Below are 21535 nucleotides of genomic sequence, written 5' to 3' on the forward strand. Positions count from 1 at the left end.
GTAGGGAGGGGTGTTTATGGGTTTTTTTTTTTTTTAATTTTGCTCAGGTATAATTTATTTTGTTTGGTTTGTGTTGTCTTGTGTTGTTACGTGTTTGGCTGAAGTTTTTTTTCTTTTCTTTTTGTTTTTGCTCTCTTTTTCGTTATTATACACAAGTTATCAGTTTTGTAGATTACCAGGTATGACCATGTTGAAGTTTGTTGCTTAAGAAAAGGTAATAGCGAAGAAGAAAGGGGGGCAAGGAAAAGGAAAGGGGAAGGAACAGAAAAAGGGCGAAAAAAAATTCCAGCAGGTTGATATTAGAATTTAGAGGCTCCGCATAGGTATACCTTAAAGAGATTGTCATTATTTTGGATAAAACCTTTATAGGTTTTTTTTTTCTTTTTTCTTGCTTTTTATGTATATGTTAATTATCATAATCATATTTGGCCCCGCGTGGCGCAAGAATTGCGGTTTGTTTTCTTTTTGTATCTACTGCTGGCTATAAATAAAAAATTAAAAAAAAAAAAAAAAAAAAAAATCAGAAAAATATTCTTATAAATTCCTAAGTATATCTTGTACATTATATGTAAAAAGAATAGCAATAGATAATGCATAAATACTAATGGACTCTGCATGTAAAAGTTTATCATGATAACTTATTACAAACCATAGCTAAAGATAAAATTCATAACATTAAAATAAATTAACTTAGCTTAGGTAGGACTGATATCAGTCATCAGGAATCCAATAGTATTTTCTGATACAGGAACAGTTTTTGGGATATCTTGCAATATGTAATAGAAAAAACAACATATAAAGCAAAATTTTCAAATTCCTTAAATGACAGTTTCAGGAATGGGAAAAAATGCAAACAGAACAGGCCTCTAGAAACCAGAAGCAACTAAAAAATGAGACTTAAATAAAGTTAAAAATCTGGCGCCAAGAATGACGCCCACATATTTTTTGGCGCCAAAAACGTCTGCAACAAACACAAGCGTCAAAAATGACGCAACTATGTGAAAACTTCCGGCGTCAACTACGACGCCGGAAATGACGTTATCAACGTCAATCTCGCGCCAAAAAAGTCTCGCGCCAAAAATTACGCAATAAATTCTAGCATTTTTTGCACCCGTGAGCCTAACAACCCGCAATTTAGAGGAAAAAAGTCAATTGAAAATTTTAGGTAAGAAAAATATTTAATTCATATGCATTTTCCCAAAAAATGAAACTGACAGCCTGAAATAAGGAAAATAAACCGATTGACCTGAATCATGGCAAATATAAGTATAAAACATATTTAGAACTTTACATATAAAGTGCCAAACCATAGCTGAGAGTGTCATAAATAAAAGATAAGACTTACTTACCCAAAGACACTCATCTACATAAAGTAGATAGCCAAACCAGTACTGAAATGAGAATCAGTAGAGGTAATGGTATATAAGAGTATATCGTCGATCTGAAAAGGGAGGTAGGAGAAGAAATCTCTACGACCGATAACAGAGAACCTATGAAATAGATCCCCTAGAGGAAGACTATGGTATTCAATAGGAAATACTCCCTTCACATCCCTCTGACATTCACTGCACACTGAGAGGAAAACCGGGCTTCAGCCTGCTGCGAAGCGCATATCCACGTAGAAATCTAGCACAAACTTACTTCACCATCTCCATGGGAGGCAAAGTTTGTAAAACTGAATTGTGGGTGTGGTGGCGGGCGTATTTATAGGCATTTTGAGGTTTGGGAAACTTTGCCCCTCCTGGTAGGAATGTAATCCCATACGTCACTAGCTCATGGACTCTTGCTAATTACATGAAAGAAAGATAGTTTCTATTTAGGATACATTATAATACAATGGTGATTAATCCTGAAGTATAGATAATGTTTTAATTACATAGCAAGATGCTGTATATTCATGGCTGTAATTTTTTTTTTTGGGTACATTAATTCCATTAATCCATTCATAATTATCATGCTCTCCCAGAGGTTTCTGTCAAATTATTTTAGACAATTTTTTAATCTTGAAGATATTATCACATATTATTGGTTTTGTAGTTCTCAAAACTGTGAATTTGTGTCTGCATAAATAACATGCCCCTTCTTCACTGCAAAAAGTTATAAAATTAACACACAGATTTGATAACGGGGATATAATCATGAAAGATAACTTTTGGGTTTCAGATAGAGCATACAATTTTCAGATTTACTTACATTATCAGATTTGCTTCATTCTCTTTGTTGAAGTAGAGAAATGCTCTACTTGGGCCTATCTGAATACAATGGATGAGACAGTGACAAGCAGCTAGCTCACAGTAGTGCATTGTGTCTGAATGAGTCTACCTATGTAGGCTTTTCAACAATGGAAACCAAGAGAACAACGCAAATTAGATAAGAGAAGTTAATTGGAAAATTGTTAAAAAAAAAATCATGTTCTTTCTGAATCGTGAAAGTTTAATTTTTTTTTTTTAAATAGTTTTTTATTCAGAGAAGTGTCAATAATAACAACAAGAGCAAATTTGTAGATAACATCGGTAAATAGTATAACAATTTCAATATATTACATTTTACATAATAGGTACATTCAGAGGAGGGGATATGCAAATTAGTATAATCCAGTGTCCATGAGTGTACAAGGCCCCCTCGGACCAACTAGAAGGGATCGTAGCAGATCCAACTTATATAAAAGAATAATTTGCTATCTATTTATTTGGATGAAACAGCAGTATACACATTTGGCATGAGGCCATGGGAGAGCTGTCATTACCAACAACATAATGTACCCATTGTGTATGTAAATATAGATCGTTAGATTAGTCTTTTCCAGGTTGTGCTGAGTTATAAAGAGGGGAAAAAAAAAAAGAAAAAAAAAAGGGGAGTAGGGGAAATGGGATTGGAAAAGGTGGTTTCATATTAAGGGAGGGAGTGAAAGTTTAATTTTTACTTTCCTTTAATGCCATTGCTCCCCTGCAAATCTATGTACACAGAATCAACCCATACTAAGTTTCAAGAAGCTCACTGAATAGAAGATTGTTTGGAGTGGAATAGATCTGTACAAGGACCTAAGTGTGAGGAGGGAGGGGCAACCATTACAAAAAAAAATAATGTTATTGTTTTAGTAAAATAAAACTATTTCTATTGTTATTATTAACTTAATCATTTTTATCCTTCCAATAAAGTACAGGTGAAAAGTTGATCAAATATGAAGGATTAACCAATTAAACTAGAGATAGTTCATCTCCAAATAATTTTGTTAATTTCAATGATCTATCTATGCATATCTAATTATATATAAACAATTTACTAATGGTCTGGTATAACTGGAAAACATAATCTGAAAACATTCTAAAAATGAAAACCATAATTTAAATCAGTCTTACTGACTAGTGATTTAAATCATGAGTTAAATCTATTTGATTTAAATCACATCCACCCTGGGGGTCACTTCATAAATGCTTGAGGTGTAGAAGGGGTCTAAAACAGCTCTAAAACTGTGTGCCCCAGGTCACATGCAGTCATCAACAACAAACTTGGTATTGTGTGGGTGACAACTACTTATTACTCTCTGCACTTAGGTTAAACTTGATTTATTTTAATATGAGTTTTCTGATGCCTAATAAGATTTGATTTCAGAGTAAAACGTTTCCCACAGTCAGAACATGAAAATGCTTTCTCCCCTGTATGACGTTTCTGATGTGTAATAAGATTTGATTTCTGAGTAAAACATTTCCCACAGTCAGAACATGAAAATTCTTTCTCTTCTATATGAGTTTTCTGATGATTAATAAGAGATGATTTCAGAGTAAAACATTTTCCACAGTCAGAACATGAAAATCCTTTCTCCCCTGTATGAATTTTCTGATGTGTATAAAGAGTTGATTTCTGATTAAAACATTTCCCGCAGTCAGAACATGAAAATGCTTTCTCCCCTGTATGAATTTTCTGATGTGTAATAAGATTCGATTTCTGATTAAAACATTTCCCACAGTCAGAACATGAAAATGCTTTCTCCCCTGTATGAATTTTATGATGCCTAATAAGATGAGATTTCTGATTAAAACTTTTTCCACAGTCAAAACATGAAAATCCTTTTTCTCCTGTATGAATTTTCCGATGAGCAACAAGATTTTTTTTACGGTTAAAACATTTCCCACATATAGGACAGGAAAATGGCTTTTGTCCTGTATGAATTTTTAGATGTTTATAAAGATGTGATTTTTTAAGAAAACATTTCCCACATTCAGAACATTGGCTTCTTTGATGTTGAAGAAAATGTAAAGAAACATCTGCACTCTGATCATGGCTAGGATTAGTGCAGTTTGTGAATTCACCTGTCAATAAGAAACACAATGGGAGTAATGTTATTAATTACATAATTATTTTATAATGAGAACATATCAACTGTTCTGATTTAGTCAGTCCCCTTCACTTGTAGTAGACACTGTGACAACTAGACCTTTTCACAGCTTTCGTGCTAAGGCTTAAGGGCAGTTTACTGGACATTAGGGACTATTTCTAAGAATTCACACTTAGTCAAATACGAACTAAATTTAAATTAATGTTGTTTTACTACCCAACGCATCTAGTACTTTAAAAATTGTGTTCACAGAATCTTTTAGCAATACAATTGTTTCAGCCCATAAATAAATCTTTATAACTACTGCTTGTGTACTTGTAGTTAAAACAAGGATGACTCTAGAACAACAAAAACTATGAAATTGACCACAGGTGGTGTAGTAATATATAACATTTTCAACAGAGAGAAGAATTTCACTCATGTGACAACTACACCTTCTGGGATAGTTAGCAGCTCAGCAGCCAACTGTATTACTCGGGCAATTCTGTTATACCATATAGAGGAGGATTATTTAACTGAAAAGGCTTAAAAACAACAATACAGCTAAACCAAAAGAATATCAACTTGTGACAAGTTTCCAAAATAACATCAAGCCACCACAGTTAATGCGTTTACTTTAAAAAAAGGCTAAGAGCGTTTACATCACAGTAAAAAAGGGTTAATATGCAAATAAAAGGACCACTTAATACAGTACAATTACATATTTAACAAATGCAAAATAAAAAGACAATGCAATAACACTTACTCTGAATTTCAAATAAGCAGTACATTTTTTCCTGTCAAATTTATTTTTTCTATTTTTCTGCTCCCTGTATCATGTGACAGACTAGTATATTTATACTAATCACAAACTAGTATATTTATACCCTGTGAGGTTGTGCACATGCTCAGTAAGAGCTTGTTCCCCAGAAAGTGTGTATATAAAAATAATGCAAAATTTGATACAGTTAGAAGTAAATTGGAAAGTGTCTTAAAACTGCTCTTTCTGAATCATAAAAGATTATTTTGACTTTAGTGTCCCTTTAAATGATTATTGCCTATGTGCACAAAAAAAATCTGTTTTATTTTTTTATAATGTTGCATTTATGCCATATATTCTGTACTTGTAATGAAGACCAAAATATCATTTTATATAAAAAGTAATATATAATATGTAAAATCAAATTTATTAGTGAACATACACATCAGACATGTACACTCACCTGTGCCCTATTTCCAGCACACACATCTCACACGTACACTAACCTCTGCCCTGAAACCCTCCCATGTGGCACACATACACTATCTGTACCCTGTTTCCCCACAGACATGACACACAAACACTCACTTTGTCCTACATCCCTCTCAAGTGTCACACATTTAAACTGCTTTCCTTAGGTATGTCGTATACGTACGCTCACCTATATGTCATACACACACACTCACCTGTGCCCTACTTTACAAAGGCATGACACATGCACACTCACCTGTGCCCTGTTTTCCACAGACATGTCACACACTTACACTAAACTGTTCCCTGCGTTCCTCTCACGTGTCACCAATATACACTCACTTATGCCCTGCATCCCTTAGACATATCACACACGTACAATCACGTGCCCTGCTTCTCACAGACATGCCACACACGCACACATGTGCCATACTTCCCACAGACGTGACACACATACACTCACATGTGCCCTGCTTCCCACAGACATGACACACATGTGCCATACTTCCCACAGACGTGACACACATACACTCACATGAGCCCTGCATCCCACAGACATGTCACACACACGCACATGTGCCATACTTCCCACAGACGTGACACACATACACTCACATGTGCCTTGTTTCCCACAGACATGCCACACACATACACTCTCACGTGCTTTGCTTTCCTCAGACATGTCACACATACACTCACCTTTGCCCTACTTCCCAGACATAGCACACACATACTCACCTGTACCCTGCATCCCACAGATATGTCACACACGTACACTCACCTACACCCTGCGTCCCTTAGACATCTCACACTCACTCACTCACCTGTACTTATATTGCCACAAATTTCCTGCTCTGATGGTTCGACATTTCTTAGCCACTGATCCTCTGTTTGTTCCATGTTACATGAAATCTTAGCATAGTTTTCCTCTAGGAAAAAAAAAAAGCATAAATAATCAGTCTTTACAATTTCTGTAGTCTCTTCTGTAGGCTTAAATGGACATTGTGCAGTAATTGTGCTCCATTTGAATATGCTCCCTATGATCTGCATTAGACACTGGAGTGTATCAAATTGTGAATAAACAACTACTTTAGCTTTATTTTGTCATTTAAATGAGTTGATTTTGTCTGTTGAAATCACCACCTATACTAAAAATATGAATACTTTAGTATTATCTATGTAAACAAGAGTCAGCAAGCAGCAATAAAGTTCCCAGTAGGGTATGAAAGAGATATGCAACAATAATGGCCTTTTAAATTGCTGTCTCTCTTGGCCATTGTGTAAAGACAGATAGATAAGGAAGCATTATTGTATAGAGAGAAAGATAAGATTATAAGGGTCTGCTATTTCTGCAGGCTCAGTGCATTTATATAGGTTTGCTCTTAAGAAAAATAGTTTGAGGTTTTAATCAGCAAAAATGGCTATTTCATATATAAAAAACCTAAATGAACATGTTTCCATACACTTAACACTCAGCTGCCACTATAATATGTAATTGAGAACACATTAAAGTGATGGCAAATGTAGTGTATACAGCATTCACTTTTTAGATTGTACGTATCCTAAATAGCATAATTGCATATTATTTTTTTAATGTTGCGTTTTATTATTGTAATATTCATAAATGTTGTACCTCTCAGTCGTATGTCTCTAGACCGCCCTCACCGTTTCCCCAAGCCTAGAGTAAATGATGTTCACTGAGGGTTGTACCTATCTATCGTCACAGTAATGGCGGATGTTATCCCAAAGAATTAGACTTCCGCCTGCTATCGATGCACGCTCTCATATCACCTTACTGTGCGCATGCTCAATATTTCACACAGATGTATGTAAACAGTGAATCACGAGATTCACTGTTTACATCATCTTGTAAAGTTCCCCTACGAATGTAACAAGCATTTAGTTGTGTAAAAATGTATAATAGTTTTATAGTAATATCCATGATTAAAAGATCATCATATTACTATAATGTAAATTCAAATTTGTATATCCACTTAGATAGAACCAAGTTGGTTTAATATGATTATTAAAATTGGCTAATTGTCACAAAAATCTGTCCCCAGTTCAAAATGCAAGGTTTTCAATACTTTCAGATTCTTACCCTCTGATCCGCAGAGTAGCGCAATGAGAAGAAGTTGCTGGCAGCAATCCAAGTAAACACTGAATATTCACAAAACTATGATTCAGTGTTTACAATGTAGCAATCCTGAAACTGCCCTTGGAAGTAATGCACGTCTGTGGGGATCTTGAGATGACAGGTATTTTAGAACGATGGTGCGACACAGACTTTTGTGCATGCGCATTGATGCTGAAAACGAAGGCTATTAGAAAAAGTAATAGCGATGCGGTCAGAGGGAAAAAAAATTAGTATGGAGCGGGGACAACGTTTAAACGGCAGGGAATACTATATTTGGAGACTTATAGTTAGAAATTGAAGGTATTTAAAAAAAACATAATTTATGTAAGAACTTACCTGATAAATTCATTTCTTTCATATTGGCAAGAGTCCATGAGCTAGTGACATATGGGATATACAATCCTACCAGGAGGGGCAAAGTTTCCCAAACCTCAAAATGCCTATAAATACACCCCTCACCACACAAACATTTCTGTTTAACGAATAGCCAAGCAGTGGGGTGATAAGAAAGGAGTAGAAAGCATCAACAAAGGAAATTTGGAAATAATTGTGATTTATACAAAAAATCATAACCACCATAAAAAGGGTGGGCCTCATAGACTCTTGCCGATATGAAAGAAATGAATTTATCAGGTAAGTTCTTACATAAATTATGTTTTCTTTCATGTAATTGGCAAGAGTCCATGAGCTAGTGACATATGGGATATCAATACCCAAGATGTGGATCTTCCACTCAAGAGTCACTAGAGAGGGAGGGAATAAAAACAGCCATATTCCGCTGAAAAAATTAATCCACAACCCAAAAAAATAAGTTTATTTTCATATTTGAAAGATAAAAACAAATCAAAAGCAGAAGAATCAAACTGAAACAGCTGCCTGAAGAACTTTTCTACCAAAAACTGCTTCCGAAGAAGCAAATACACCAAAACGGTAGAATTTAGTAAATGTATGCAGAGGACCAAGTTGCCGCTTTGTAAATCTGATCAACTGAAGCTTCATTCTTAAAAGCGCACGAAGTGGAGACCGATCTAGTAGAATGAGCTGTAATTCTCTGAGAAGGGGCCTGACCCGACTCCAAATAAGCTTGATGAATCAAAAGTTTCAACCAAAAAGCCAAGGAAACAGCAGAAGCCTTCTGACCTTTCCTAGGACCAGAAAATAAAACAAATAGGCTGGAAGTCTTCCTGAAATCTTTAGTAGCTTCCACATAATATTTCAAAGCTCTTACCACATCCAAAGAATGTAAGGATCTCTCCAAAGAATTCTTAGGATTAGGACATAAGGAAGGGACAACAATTTCTCTACTAATGTTATTAGAATTCACAACCTTAGGTAAAAATTGAAAAGAAGTCCGCAAAACTGCCTTATCCTGAAGAAAAATCAGAAAAGGAGACTCACAAGAAAGAGCAGATAACTCAGAAACTCTTCTAGCAGAAGAGATGGCCAAAAGAAACAACACTTTCCAAGAAAGTAGTTTAATGTCTAAAGAATGCATAGGTTCAAATGGAGGATCCTGTAAAGCCTTCAGAACCAAATTAAGACTCCAAGGAGGAGAAATTGACTTAATGACAGGCTTAATACGAATTAAAGCCTGTACAAAGCAGTGTATATCCGGAAGTATAGCAATCTTTCTGTGAAATAAAACAAAGAGCGGAGATTTGTGCTTTCAAGGAACTTGCAGACAAACCCTTATCCAAACCATCCTGAAGAAACTGTAAAATTCTAGGAATTATAAAAGAATGCCAGGAGAATTTATGAGAAGAACACCATGAAATGTAAGTTTTCCAAACTCTATAATAAATCTTCCTAGAGACAGATTTACGAGCTTGTAACATAGAATTAATAACCGAGTCAGAGAAACCTCTATGACTTAGAACTAAGCGTTCAATTTCCATACCTTCAAAATTTAATGATTTGAGATCCTGATGGAAAAACGGACCTTGAGATAGTAGATCCGGCCGTAACGGAAGTGGCCAAGGCGGGCAACTGGACATCCGAACCAGATCCGCATACCAAAACCTGTGTGGCCATGCTGGAGCCACCAGCAACACAAAAGACTGTTCCATGATGATCTTGGAGATCACTCTTGGAAGGAGAACTAGAGGCGGGAAGATGTAAGCAGGATGATAACACGAAGAAAGTGTCAGTGCATCCACTGCTTCCACCTGAACATCCCTGGACCTGGACAGGTATCTGGGAAGTTTCTTGTTTAGATGAGAGGCCATGAGATCTATCTCTGGAAGACCCCACATCTGAACAATCTGAGAAAACACATCTGTATGGAGAGACCACTCCCCTGGATGTAAAGTCTGGCGGCTGAGATAATCCGCCTCCCAATTGTCTACACCTGGGATATGCACCGCAGAGATTAGACAGGAGCTGGATTCCGAACAAGCAAGTATCCGAGATACTTCTTTCATAGCTTGGGGACTGTGAGTCCCACCCTGATGATTGACATAAGCCACAGTTGTGATATTGTCTGTCTGAAAACAAATGAACGGTTCTCTCTTTAGCAGAGGCCAGAACTGAAGAGCCCTGAGAATTGCACAGTTCTAAAATATTTATTGGTAATCTCGCCTCTTGAGATTTCCAAACCCCTTGTGCTGTCAGAGATCCGCAAACAGCTCCCCAACCTGAAAGACTCGCATCTGTTGAGATCACAGTCCAGGTTGGCTGAACAAAAAAAGCCCCTTGAACCAAACAATGGTGATCTATCCACCATGTCAGAGAGTGTCGTACATTGGGATTCAAGGATATTAATTGTGATATGTTTGTAAAATCCCTGCACCATTGATTCAGCATACAAAGCTGTAGAGGTCTCATGTGAAAACGAGCAAAGGGGATCGCGTCCGATGCTGCAGTCATGAGACCTAAAACTTCCATGCACATAGCCACTAAAGGGAATGACTGAGACTGAAGGTGCCGGCATGCTGCGACCAATTTTAAACGTCTCTTGTCTGTTAGAGACAGAGTCATGGACACTGAATCTATCTGGAAGCCTAAAATGGTGACCCTTGTCTGAGGAGTCAAGAAACTTTTTGGTAAATTGATCCTCCAACTATGTTTCCGAAGAAACAACACTAGTTGATTCGTGTGAGATTCTGCAGTACGTAAAGACTGAGCAAGTACCAAGATATCGTCTAAATAAGGAAACACTGCAATACCCTGTTCTCTGATTACAGATAGTAGGGCATCCAGAACCTTTGAAAAGATTCTTGGAGCTGTTGCTAGGCCAAATGGAAGAGCAACAAATTGGTAATGCTTGTCTAGAAAAGAGAATAACAGAAACTGATAGTGTTCTGGATGAATTGGAATATGAAGGTATGCATCCTGCAAGTTTATTGTGGACATATAATGTCCTCGCTGAACAAAAGGCAGAATAGTCCTTATAGTCACCATCTTGAATGTTGGTACTCTTACATAACGATTCAAAATTTTTAGATCCAGAACTGGTCTAAATAAATTTTCTTTCTTTGGTACAATGAATAGGTTTGAATAAAACCCCAAACCTTGTTCCTGAGGAGGAACTGGCATGATTACCCCTGAAGACTCCAGGTCTGAAACACACTTCAGAAAAGCCTGAGCTTTTACTGGATTTACAGGGATGCGTGAGAGAAAAAATCTTCTCACAGGAGGTCTTACTCTGAATCCTATTCGATACCCTTGAGAGACAATGCTCTGAATCCAATGATTTTGGACAGATTTTATCCAAAAATCCTTGAAAAACCTTAATCTGCCCCCTACCAGCTGAGCTGGAATGAGGGCCGCACCTTTATGTGGACTTAGGGGCTGACTTTGGTTTCCTAAATGGCTTGGATTTATTCCAATTTGAGGAAGGCTTCCAATTGGAAGCAGATTCCTTGGGGGGAGGATTGAGTTTTTGTTCCTTATTCTGACGAAAGGAATGAAAACGGTTAGAAGCCTTAGATTTACCCCTAGGTTTCGTATCCTGAGGCAAAAAAACAGAATTTATGTTTACCTGATAAATTACTTTCTCCAACGGTGTGTCCGGTCCACGGCGTCATCCTTACTTGTGGGATATTCTCTTCCCCAACAGGAAATGGCAAAGAGCCCAGCAAAGCTGGTCACATGATCCCTCCTAGGCTCCGCCTTCCCCAGTCATTCGACCGACGTAAAGGAGGAATATTTGCATAGGAGAAATCATATGATACCGTGGTGACTGTAGTTAAAGAAAATAAATTATCAGACCTGATTAAAAAACCAGGGCGGGCCGTGGACCGGACACACCGTTGGAGAAAGTAATTTATCAGGTAAACATAAATTCTGTTTTCTCCAACATAGGTGTGTCCGGTCCACGGCGTCATCCTTACTTGTGGGAACCAATACCAAAGCTTTAGGACACGGATGAAGGGAGGGAGCAAATCAGGTCACCTAGATGGAAGGCACCACGGCTTGCAAAACCTTTCTCCCAAAAATAGCCTCAGAAGAAGCAAAAGTATCAAATTTGTAAAATTTAGTAAAAGTGTGCAGTGAAGACCAAGTCGCTGCCTTACATATCTGATCAACAGAAGCCTCGTTCTTGAAGGCCCATGTGGAAGCCACAGCCCTAGTGGAATGAGCTGTGATTCTTTCAGGAGGCTGCCGTCCGGCAGTCTCGTAAGCCAATCTGATGATGCTTTTACAAAAAGAGAGAGAGGTAGAAGTTGCTTTTTGACCTCTCCTTTTACCAGAATAAACAACAAACAAGGAAGATGTTTGTCTAAAATCCTTTGTAGCATCTAAATAGAATTTTAGAGCACGAACTACATCCAAATTGTGCAACAAACGTTCCTTCTTTGAAACTGGATTCGGACACAAAGAAGGCACGACTATCTCCTGGTTAATGTTTTTGTTAGAAACAACTTTCGGAAGAAACCCAGGTTTAGTACGCAAAACCACCTTATCTGCATGGAACACCAGATAAGGAGGAGAACACTGCAGAGCAGATAACTCTGAAACTCTTCTAGCAGAAGAAATTGCAACCAAAAACAAAACTTTCCAAGATAATAACTTAATATCAACGGAATGTAAGGGTTCAAACGGAACCCCCTGAAGAACTGAAAGAACTAAATTGAGACTCCAAGGAGGAGTCAAAGGTTTGTAAACAGGCTTGATTCTAACCAGAGCCTGAACAAAGGCTTGAACATCTGGCAAAGCTGCCAGCTTTTTGTGAAGTAACACAGACAAGGCAGAAATCTGTCCCTTCAAAGAACTTGCAGATAATCCTTTCTCCAAACCTTCTTGAAGAAAGGATAGAATCTTAGGAATTTTTATCTTGTCCCAAGGGAATCCTTTAGATTCACACCAACAGATATATTTTTTCCATATTTTGTGGTAGATTTTTCTAGTTACAGGCTTTCTGGCCTGAACAAGAGTATCAATGACAGAATCTGAGAACCCTCGCTTTGATAAGATCAAGCGTTCAATCTCCAAGCAGTCAGTTGGAGTGAGACCAGATTCGGGTGTTCGAACGGACCTTGAACAAGAAGGTCTCGTCTCAAAGGTAGCTTCCATGGTGGAGCCGATGACATATTCACCAGGTCTGCATACCAAGTCCTGCGTGGCCACGCAGGAGCTATCAAGATCACCGATGCCCTCTCCTGATTGATCCTGGCTACCAGCCTGGGGATGAGAGGAAACGGCGGGAATACATAAGCTAGTTTGAAGGTCCAAGGTGCTACTAGTGCATCTACTAGAGTCGCCTTGGGATCCCTGGATCTGGACCCGTAGCAAGGAACCTTGAAGTTCTGACGAGAGGCCATCAGATCCATGTCCGGAATGCCCCACAATTGAGTAATTTGGGCAAAGATTTCCGGATGGAGTTCCCACTCCCCCGGATGAAATGTCTGATGACTCAGAAAATCCGCTTCCCAATTTTCCACTCCTGGGATGTGGATTGCAGACAAGTGGCAGGAGTGAGTCTCCGCCCATTGAATGATTTTGGTCACTTCTTCCATCGCCAGGGAACTCCTTGTTCCCCCCTGATGGTTGATGTACGCAACAGTCGTCATGTTGTCTGATTGAAACCGTATGAATTTGGCCTTTGCTAGCTGAGGCCAAGCCTTGAGAGCATTGAATATCGCTCTCAGTTCCAGAATATTTATCGGGAGAAGAGATTCTTCCCGAGACCAAAGACCCTGAGCTTTCAGGGGTCCCCAGACCGCGCCCCAGCCCACCAGACTGGCGTCGGTCGTGACAATGACCCACTCTGGTCTGCGGAAGCTCATCCCCTGTGACAGGTTGTCCAGGGACAGCCACCAACGGAGTGAATCTCTGGTCCTCTGATCTACTTGTATCGTCGGAGACAAGTCTGTATAATCCCCATTCCACTGACTGAGCATGCACAGTTGTAATGGTCTTAGATGAATTCGCGCAAAAGGAACTATGTCCATTGCCGCTACCATCAAACCTATTACTTCCATGCACTGCGCTATGGAAGGAAGAGGAACAGAATGAAGTATTTGACAAGAGTTTAGAAGTTTTGATTTTCTGGCCTCTGTCAGAAAAATCCTCATTTCTAAGGAGTCTATTATTGTTCCCAAGAAGGGAACCCTTGTTGACGGAGATAGAGAACTTTTTTCTACGTTCACTTTCCACCCGTGAGACCTGAGAAAGGCCAGGACAATGTCCGTGTGAGCCTTTGCTTGTGGAAGGGACGACGCTTGAATCAGTATGTCGTCCAAGTAAGGTACTACTGCAATGCCCCTTGGTCTTAGCACCGCTAGAAGGGACCCTAGTACCTTTGTGAAAATTCTTGGAGCAGTGGCTAATTCTGAACGGAAGTGCCACAAACTGGTAATGCTTGTCCAGAAATGCGAACCTTAGGAACCGATGATGTTCCTTGTGGATAGGAATATGTAGATACGCATCCTTTAAATCCACCGTGGTCATGAATTGACCTTCCTGGATGGAAGGAAGAATTGTTCGAATGGTTTCCATTTTGAACGATGGAACCTTGAGAAACTTGTTTAGGATCTTGAGATCTAAGATTGGTCTGAATGTTCCCTCTTTTTTGGGAACTACGAACAGATTGGAGTAGAACCCCATCCCTTGTTCTCCTAATGGAACAGGATGAATCACTCCCATTTTTAACAGGTCTTCTACACAATGTAAGAATGCCTGTTTTTTATGTGGTCTGAAGACAATTGAGACCTGTGGAACCTCCCCCTTGGGGGAAGCCCCTTGAATTCCAGAAGATAACCTTGGGAGACTATTTCTAGCGCCCAAGGATCCAGAACATCTCTTGCCCAAGCCTGAGCAAAGAGAGAGAGTCTGCCCCCCACCAGATCCGGTCCCGGATCGGGGGCCAACATCTCATGCTGTCTTGGTAGCAGTGGCAGGTTTCTTGGCCTGCTTACCTTTGTTCCAGCCTTGCATTGGCCTCCAGGCTGGCTTGGCTTGAGAAGTATTACCCTCTTGCTTAGAGGACGTAGCACTTGGGGCTGGTCCGTTTCTGCGAAAGGGACGAAAATTAGGTTTATTTTTGGCCTTGAAAGACCTATCCTGAGGAAGGGCGTGGCCCTTGCCCCCAGTGATATCAGAAATAATCTCTTTCAAGTCAGGGCCAAACAGCGTTTTCCCCTTGAAAGGAATGTTAAGCAATTTGTTCTTGGAAGACGCATCCGCTGACCAAGATTTTAGCCAAAGCGCTCTGCGCGCCACAATAGCAAACCCAGAATTTTTCGCCGCTAATCTAGCCAATTGCAAAGTGGCGTCTAGGGTGAAAGAGTTAGCCAATTTGAGAGCATGAATTCTGTCCAAAATCTCCTCATAAGAAGAATCTTTATTGAGCGCCTTTTCTAGTTCATCGAACCAGAAACACGCTGCTGTAGTGACAGGAACAATGCATGAAATTGGTTGTAGAAGGTAACCTTGCTGAACAAACATCTTTTTAAGCAAACCCTCTAATTTTTTATCCATAGGATCTTTGAAAGCACAACTATCTTCTATGGGTATAGTGGTGCGTTTGTTTAGAGTAGAAACCGCCCCCTCGACCTTGGGGACTGTCTGCCATAAGTCCTTTCTGGGGTCGACCATAGGAAACAATTTCTTAAATATAGGGGGAGGGACGAAAGGTATGCCGGGCCTTTCCCATTCTTTATTTACAATGTCCGCCACCCGCTTGGGTATAGGAAAAGCTTCGGGGGGCCCCGGGACCTCTAGGAACTTGTCCATTTTACATAATTTCTCTGGAATGACCAAATTCTCACAATCATCCAGAGTAGATAACACCTCCTTAAGCAGGGCGCGGAGATGTTCCAATTTAAATTTAAATGTAATCACATCAGGTTCAGCTTGTTGAGAAATTTTCCCTGAATCTGAAATTTCTCCCTCAGACAAAACCTCCCTGGCCCCCTCAGACTGGTGTAGGGGCACTTCAGAACCAGTATCATCAGCGTCCTCATGCTCTTCAGTATTTTCTAAAACAGAGCAGTCGCGCTTTCGCTGATAAGTGGGCATTTTGGCTAAAATGTTTTTGATAGAATTATCCATTACAGCCGTTAATTGTTGCATAGTAAGGAGTATTGGCGCACTAGATGTACTAGGGGCCTCCTGTGTGGGCAAGACTGGTGTAGACGAAGGAGGGGATGATGCAGTACCATGCTTACTCCCCTCACTTGAGGAATCATCTTGGGCATCATTTTCTCTAAATTTTGTGTCACATAAATCACATCTATTTAAATGAGAAGGAACCTTGGCTTCCCCACATACAGAACACAGTCTATCTGGTAGTTCAGACATGTTAAACAGGCATAAACTTGATAACAAAGTACAAAAAACGTTTTAAAATAAAACCGTTACTGTCACTTTAAATTTTAAACTGAACACACTTTATTACTGCAAATGTGAAAAAGTATGAAGGAATTGTTCAAAATTCACCAAAATTTCACCACAGTGTCTTAAAGCCTTAAAAGTATTGCACACCAAATTTGAAAGCTTTAACTCTTAAAATAACGGAACCGGAGCCGTTTTTATAATTAACCCCTTTACAGTCCCTGGTATCTGCTTTGCTGAGACCCAACCAAGCCCCAAGGGGAATACGATACCAAATGACGCCTTCAGAAAGTCTTTTCTATGTATCAGAGCTCCTCACACATGCATCTGCATGTCATGCTTCCCAAAAACAAGTGCGCAATAGAGGCGCGAAAATGAGGCTCTGCCTATGATTAGGGAAAGCCCCTAGAGAGTAAGGTGTCCAATACAGTGCCTGCCGGTTATTTTACATAATTCCCAAGAATAAAATAATTCCTCAAAGCTATGAAGTATAAAATATGCTTATATATCAATCGTTTTAGCCCAGAAAATGTCTACAGTCTTAAAAGCCCTTGTGAAGCCCTTTTTTTCTTATGTAATAAAAATGGCTTACCGGATCCCATAGGGAAAATGACAGCTTCCAGCATTACATCGTCTTGTTAGAAATGTGTCATACCTCAAGCAGCAAAAGTCTGCTCACTGTTTCCCCCAACTGAAGTTAATTCCTCTCAACAGTCCTGTGTGGAAACAGCCATCGATTTTAGTAACGGTTGCTAAAATCATTTTCCTCTTACAAACAGAAATCTTCATCTCTTTTCTGTTTCAGAGTAAATAGTACATACCAGCACTATTTTAACATAACAAACTCTTGATTGAATAATAAAAACTACAGTTAAACACCAAAAAACTCTAAACCATCTCCGTGGAGATGTTGCCTGTACAACGGCAAAGAGAATGACTGGGGAAGGCGGAGCCTAGGAGGGATCATGTGACCAGCTTTGCTGGGCTCTTTGCCATTTCCTGCTGGGGAAGAGAATATCCCACAAGTAAGGATGACGCCGTGGACCGGACACACCTATGTTGGAGAAATCTCCTTTTCCCCCAGTTATAGTTGAAATAATAGAATCCAACTGAGAACCAAATAAATTATTACCTTGGAAAGAAAGAGATAGTAATCTAGATTTAGATGTCATATCAGCATTCCAAGACTTAAGCCACAAAGCTCTTCTAGCTAATACAGCTAAAGACATGCATCTAACATCAATTTTGATAATATCAAAAATGGCATCACAAATAAAACGATTAGCATGTTGCAGTAAGCGAACAACACTAGATATGTCAGAATCCAATTAATGTTGTGCTAAATTTTCCAACCAGAAAGTTGATGCAGCCGCAACATCAGCCAAAGAAATAGCAGGTCTAAGAAGATGACCCGAATATAAATAGGCCTTCCTTAGATAAGATTCAAGCTTCCTATCTAAAGGATCCTTAAAGGAAGCGCCATCTTCCATAGGAATAGTGGTACGTTTTGCAATGGTAGAAATAGCCCCATCAACTTTGGGGATTTTTTCCCAAAACTCTAGAGGTTTTGCTGGTAAAGGATACAATTTTTTAAACCTTGAAGAAGGAATAAAGGAAGTACCTGGCTTATTCCATTCCCTAGAAATCATATCAGAAATAGCCTCAGGAATGGGAAAAACCCCTGGAGAAACCACAGGAGGTTTAAAAACAGCATTTAAACGTTTATTAGACTGAACGTCAATAGGACTGGTTACCTCAATGTACAAAGTAATTAACACTTCTTTTAATAAAGAACGCATATACTCTATTTTAAATAAATAAGTAGATTTGTCAGTGTCAATATCTGAGGAAGGATCTTCTGTTTCAGATAGATCCTCATCAGAAAAGGATGAATTATTATGTTGTTGGTCATTTGAAATTTCATCAGCTAAATGAGAAGTTTTAAAAGACCTTTTACGTTTATTAGAAGGTGGAAATGCAGACAAAGCCTTCATAATAGAATCAGAAACAAATTCCTTAAAATTTACAGGTATATCATGCACATTAGAAGTTGAAGGAACTGCAACTGGCAATGTACTATTACTGATGGAAACACTATCTAACTATTACAAATGACATTCGGTGAAATAATTTCTACAATTTTACAACAAATGCACTTAACTTTGGTACCGATGTCGGGCAGCAATGTTCCAGCAGAAACTTCTGAGGCAGGATCAGATTGGGACATCTTGCACAATGTAAGAGAAAAAACAACATATAAAGCAAAATTATCTATTTCCTTATATGACAGTTTCAGGAATGGGAAAAAATGCAATAGCATAGGCCTCTGATAGCAAAAAGCAAGAGGCAAACATACAAGGGGTATTGAAATAATGAAAAAATTTGGCGCCAAGTATGACGCACAAAGTAACGTAAACTCTTTTTTGGTGCCAAAAATAACCGGAAATGACACACTTGCGTCACTAATGACGCCGCCGTGTAAAAGGTCTCGGTCTCAAGTATGACACCGGAAATGACGAAGTTGCGTCATAAACGTATTTTTTCGCGCCAAAAATTTCTCGCGCCAAGAATGACGCAATAAAGTTTAGCATTTGATGCACCCGCGGGCCTAATACCCGCAATTGTAAGAAGTAGTCAATTGAAAAAAGACTAAACCCCAGGTAAGAAATACATTTCTTAAAAATGTTTACATTCCCCAAATATGAAACTGACAGTCTGCAGAAGGAAATACATGAACCTGACTCATGGCAAATATAAGTACAATACATATATTTAGAACTTTATATAAATGCATAAAGTGCCAAACCATAGCTGAGAGTGTCTTAAGTAATGAAAACATACTTACCAAAAAACACCCATCCACATATAGCAGATAGCCAAACCAGTACTAAAACAGTTATTAGTAGAGGTAATGGTAAATTGAGAGTATATCGTCGATCTGAAAAGGGAGGTAGGAGATGAATCTCTACGACCGATAACAGAGAACCTATGAAATAGACCCCCGTTAGGGAAATCATCGAATTCAAAAAGTGATACTCCCTTGACGTCCCTCTGACATTCGCTGTACTCTGAGAGGAATCGGGCTTCAACAATGCTGAGAAGCGCATATCAACGTAGAAATCTTAGCACAAACTTACTTCACCACCTCCATAGGAGGCAAAGTTTGTAAAACTGAATTGTGGGTGTGGTGAGGGGTGTATTTATAGGCATTTTGAGGTTTGGGAAACTTTGCCCCTCCTGGTAGGATTGTATATCCCATATGTCACTAGGCTCATGGACTCTTGCCAATTACATGAAAGAAAATGGCAATAGTGATTTTTATGCAGTTACTTTTAGATGGCACTTAGTTAAATGATTGAGTTTACCATCACTTTAATGTGAAACCAATTTTACAGTACATTGTTTCTTCAAAGAGGCCCCAATACTGGTAAAACCAAAAAGGATATTAACTCTTGCCAAATTTCCAAAATAACATCAAAATCCCACAGTTAATTTAAAGAGACAGTTCACCCAAAAACAGAATTTATGTTTACCTGATAAATTTCTTTCTCCTACGGTGTATCCGGTCCACGGCTTCATCCTTACTTGTGGGATATTCTCAATCCCTACAGGAAGTGGCAAAGAGAGCACACAGCAGAGCTGTCCATATAGCTCACCTCAGGCTCCGCCCCCCCAGTCATTCGACCGACGGTTAGGAGAAAAAGGAGAACCATAGGGTGCAGTGGTGACTGTAGATTACAAAAATAATTTTAAACCTGACCAAAATGCCAGGGTGGGCCGTGGACCGGATACACCGTAGGAGAAAGAAATTTATCAGGTAAACATAAATTCTGTTTTCTCCTACATTGGTGTATCCGGTCCACGGCTTCATCCTTACTTGTGGGAACCAATACCAAAGCTTTAGGACACGGATGAAGGGAGGGAACAAGTCAGGTAACCTAAACGGAAGGCACCACTGCTTGCAAAAAAAAAGTATTGAATTTGTAAAATTTGGTAAATGTATGCAGTGAAGACCAAGTCGCTGCCTTACAGATCTGTTCAACAGAAGCCTCATTCTTGAAAGCCCATGTGGAAGCCACAGCTCTAGTAGAGTGAGCTGTAATTCGTTCAGGAGGCTGCCTTCCAGCAGTCTCATAAGTCAATCGGATTATACTTTTCAGCCAGAAAGACAGAGAGGTTGCAGTCGCTTTTTGACCTCTCCTATTTCCAGAATAGACGACAAACAAGGACGATGTTTGTCTGAAGTCTTTAGTTGCTTTTAAATAAAACTTCAAGGCACGAACCACATCAAGATTGTGTAACAGACGTTCCTTGTTAGAAACTGGATTAGGACACAGAGAAGGAACAACTATTTCCTGGTTAATATTCTTATTGGAAACCACTTTTGGAAGAAAACCAGGTTTGGTACGTAAAACGACCTTATCTGTATGAAACACCAGATAGGGTGAATTACACTGCAAAGCAGACAATTCAGAAACTCTTCTAGCAGAAGAAATAGCTACCAAAAACAAAACTTTCCAAGACAGTAACTAAATATCTATGGAAAGTAGAGGTTCAAACGGAACCCCTTGAAGAACTGAATGAACTAAATTTAGACTCCATGGAGGAGCCACAGGTGTGTAGATAGGCTTGATTCTGACTAAAGCCTGTACAAACGCCTGAACATCTGGCACAGCTGCCAGACGCTTGTGTAACAAAACCGACAGAGCAGATATCTGTCCTTTTAAGGAACTAGCTGACAGACCTTTCTCCAATCCTTCTTGGAGAAAAGATAGTAACCTTGGAATCCTAATCTTACTCCATGAGTAACCCTTGGATTCGCACCAGCAAAGATATTTCCGCCATATCTTATGGTAAATTTTCCTGGTGACAGGCTTCCTAGCCTGGATCAGAGTATCTATAACTGATTCCGAAAACCGACGCTTAGCGAGAATCAAGCGTTCAATCTCCAAGCAGTCAGTTGCAGAGAAACTAGGTTTGGATGTGTGAATGGACCTTGTATTAGAAGGTCCTGCCTCAAAGGTAGCTTCCATGGTGGAACCAATGACATATTCACCAGGTCTGCATACCAAGTCCT

At 39.2% G+C, this 21535-nt stretch overlaps 1 protein-coding gene across 1 annotated transcript in view; it reads right to left on the reverse strand.

The window, feature by feature from the left end:
• Positions 1–2432: 2432 nt before the first annotated feature.
• LOC128657062 (gastrula zinc finger protein XlCGF8.2DB-like) overlaps positions 2433–21535 on the reverse strand; it is a 68736-nt gene continuing 49633 nt past the window's right edge. The window contains exons 3-4 of the mRNA XM_053711291.1: positions 6371–6475; positions 2433–4310 (exon numbers count right to left, since the gene is read on the reverse strand). Of these exons, the coding sequence (XP_053567266.1) occupies positions 3556–4310; positions 6371–6475 (860 nt within the window). The 3' untranslated portion in view covers positions 2433–3555. The remainder of the gene's footprint in view (positions 4311–6370; positions 6476–21535) is intronic.

Source organism: Bombina bombina, chromosome 4 (genome assembly GCF_027579735.1).
Source record: "Bombina bombina isolate aBomBom1 chromosome 4, aBomBom1.pri, whole genome shotgun sequence".
Taxonomy (NCBI): Eukaryota; Metazoa; Chordata; class Amphibia; order Anura; family Bombinatoridae; genus Bombina; species Bombina bombina.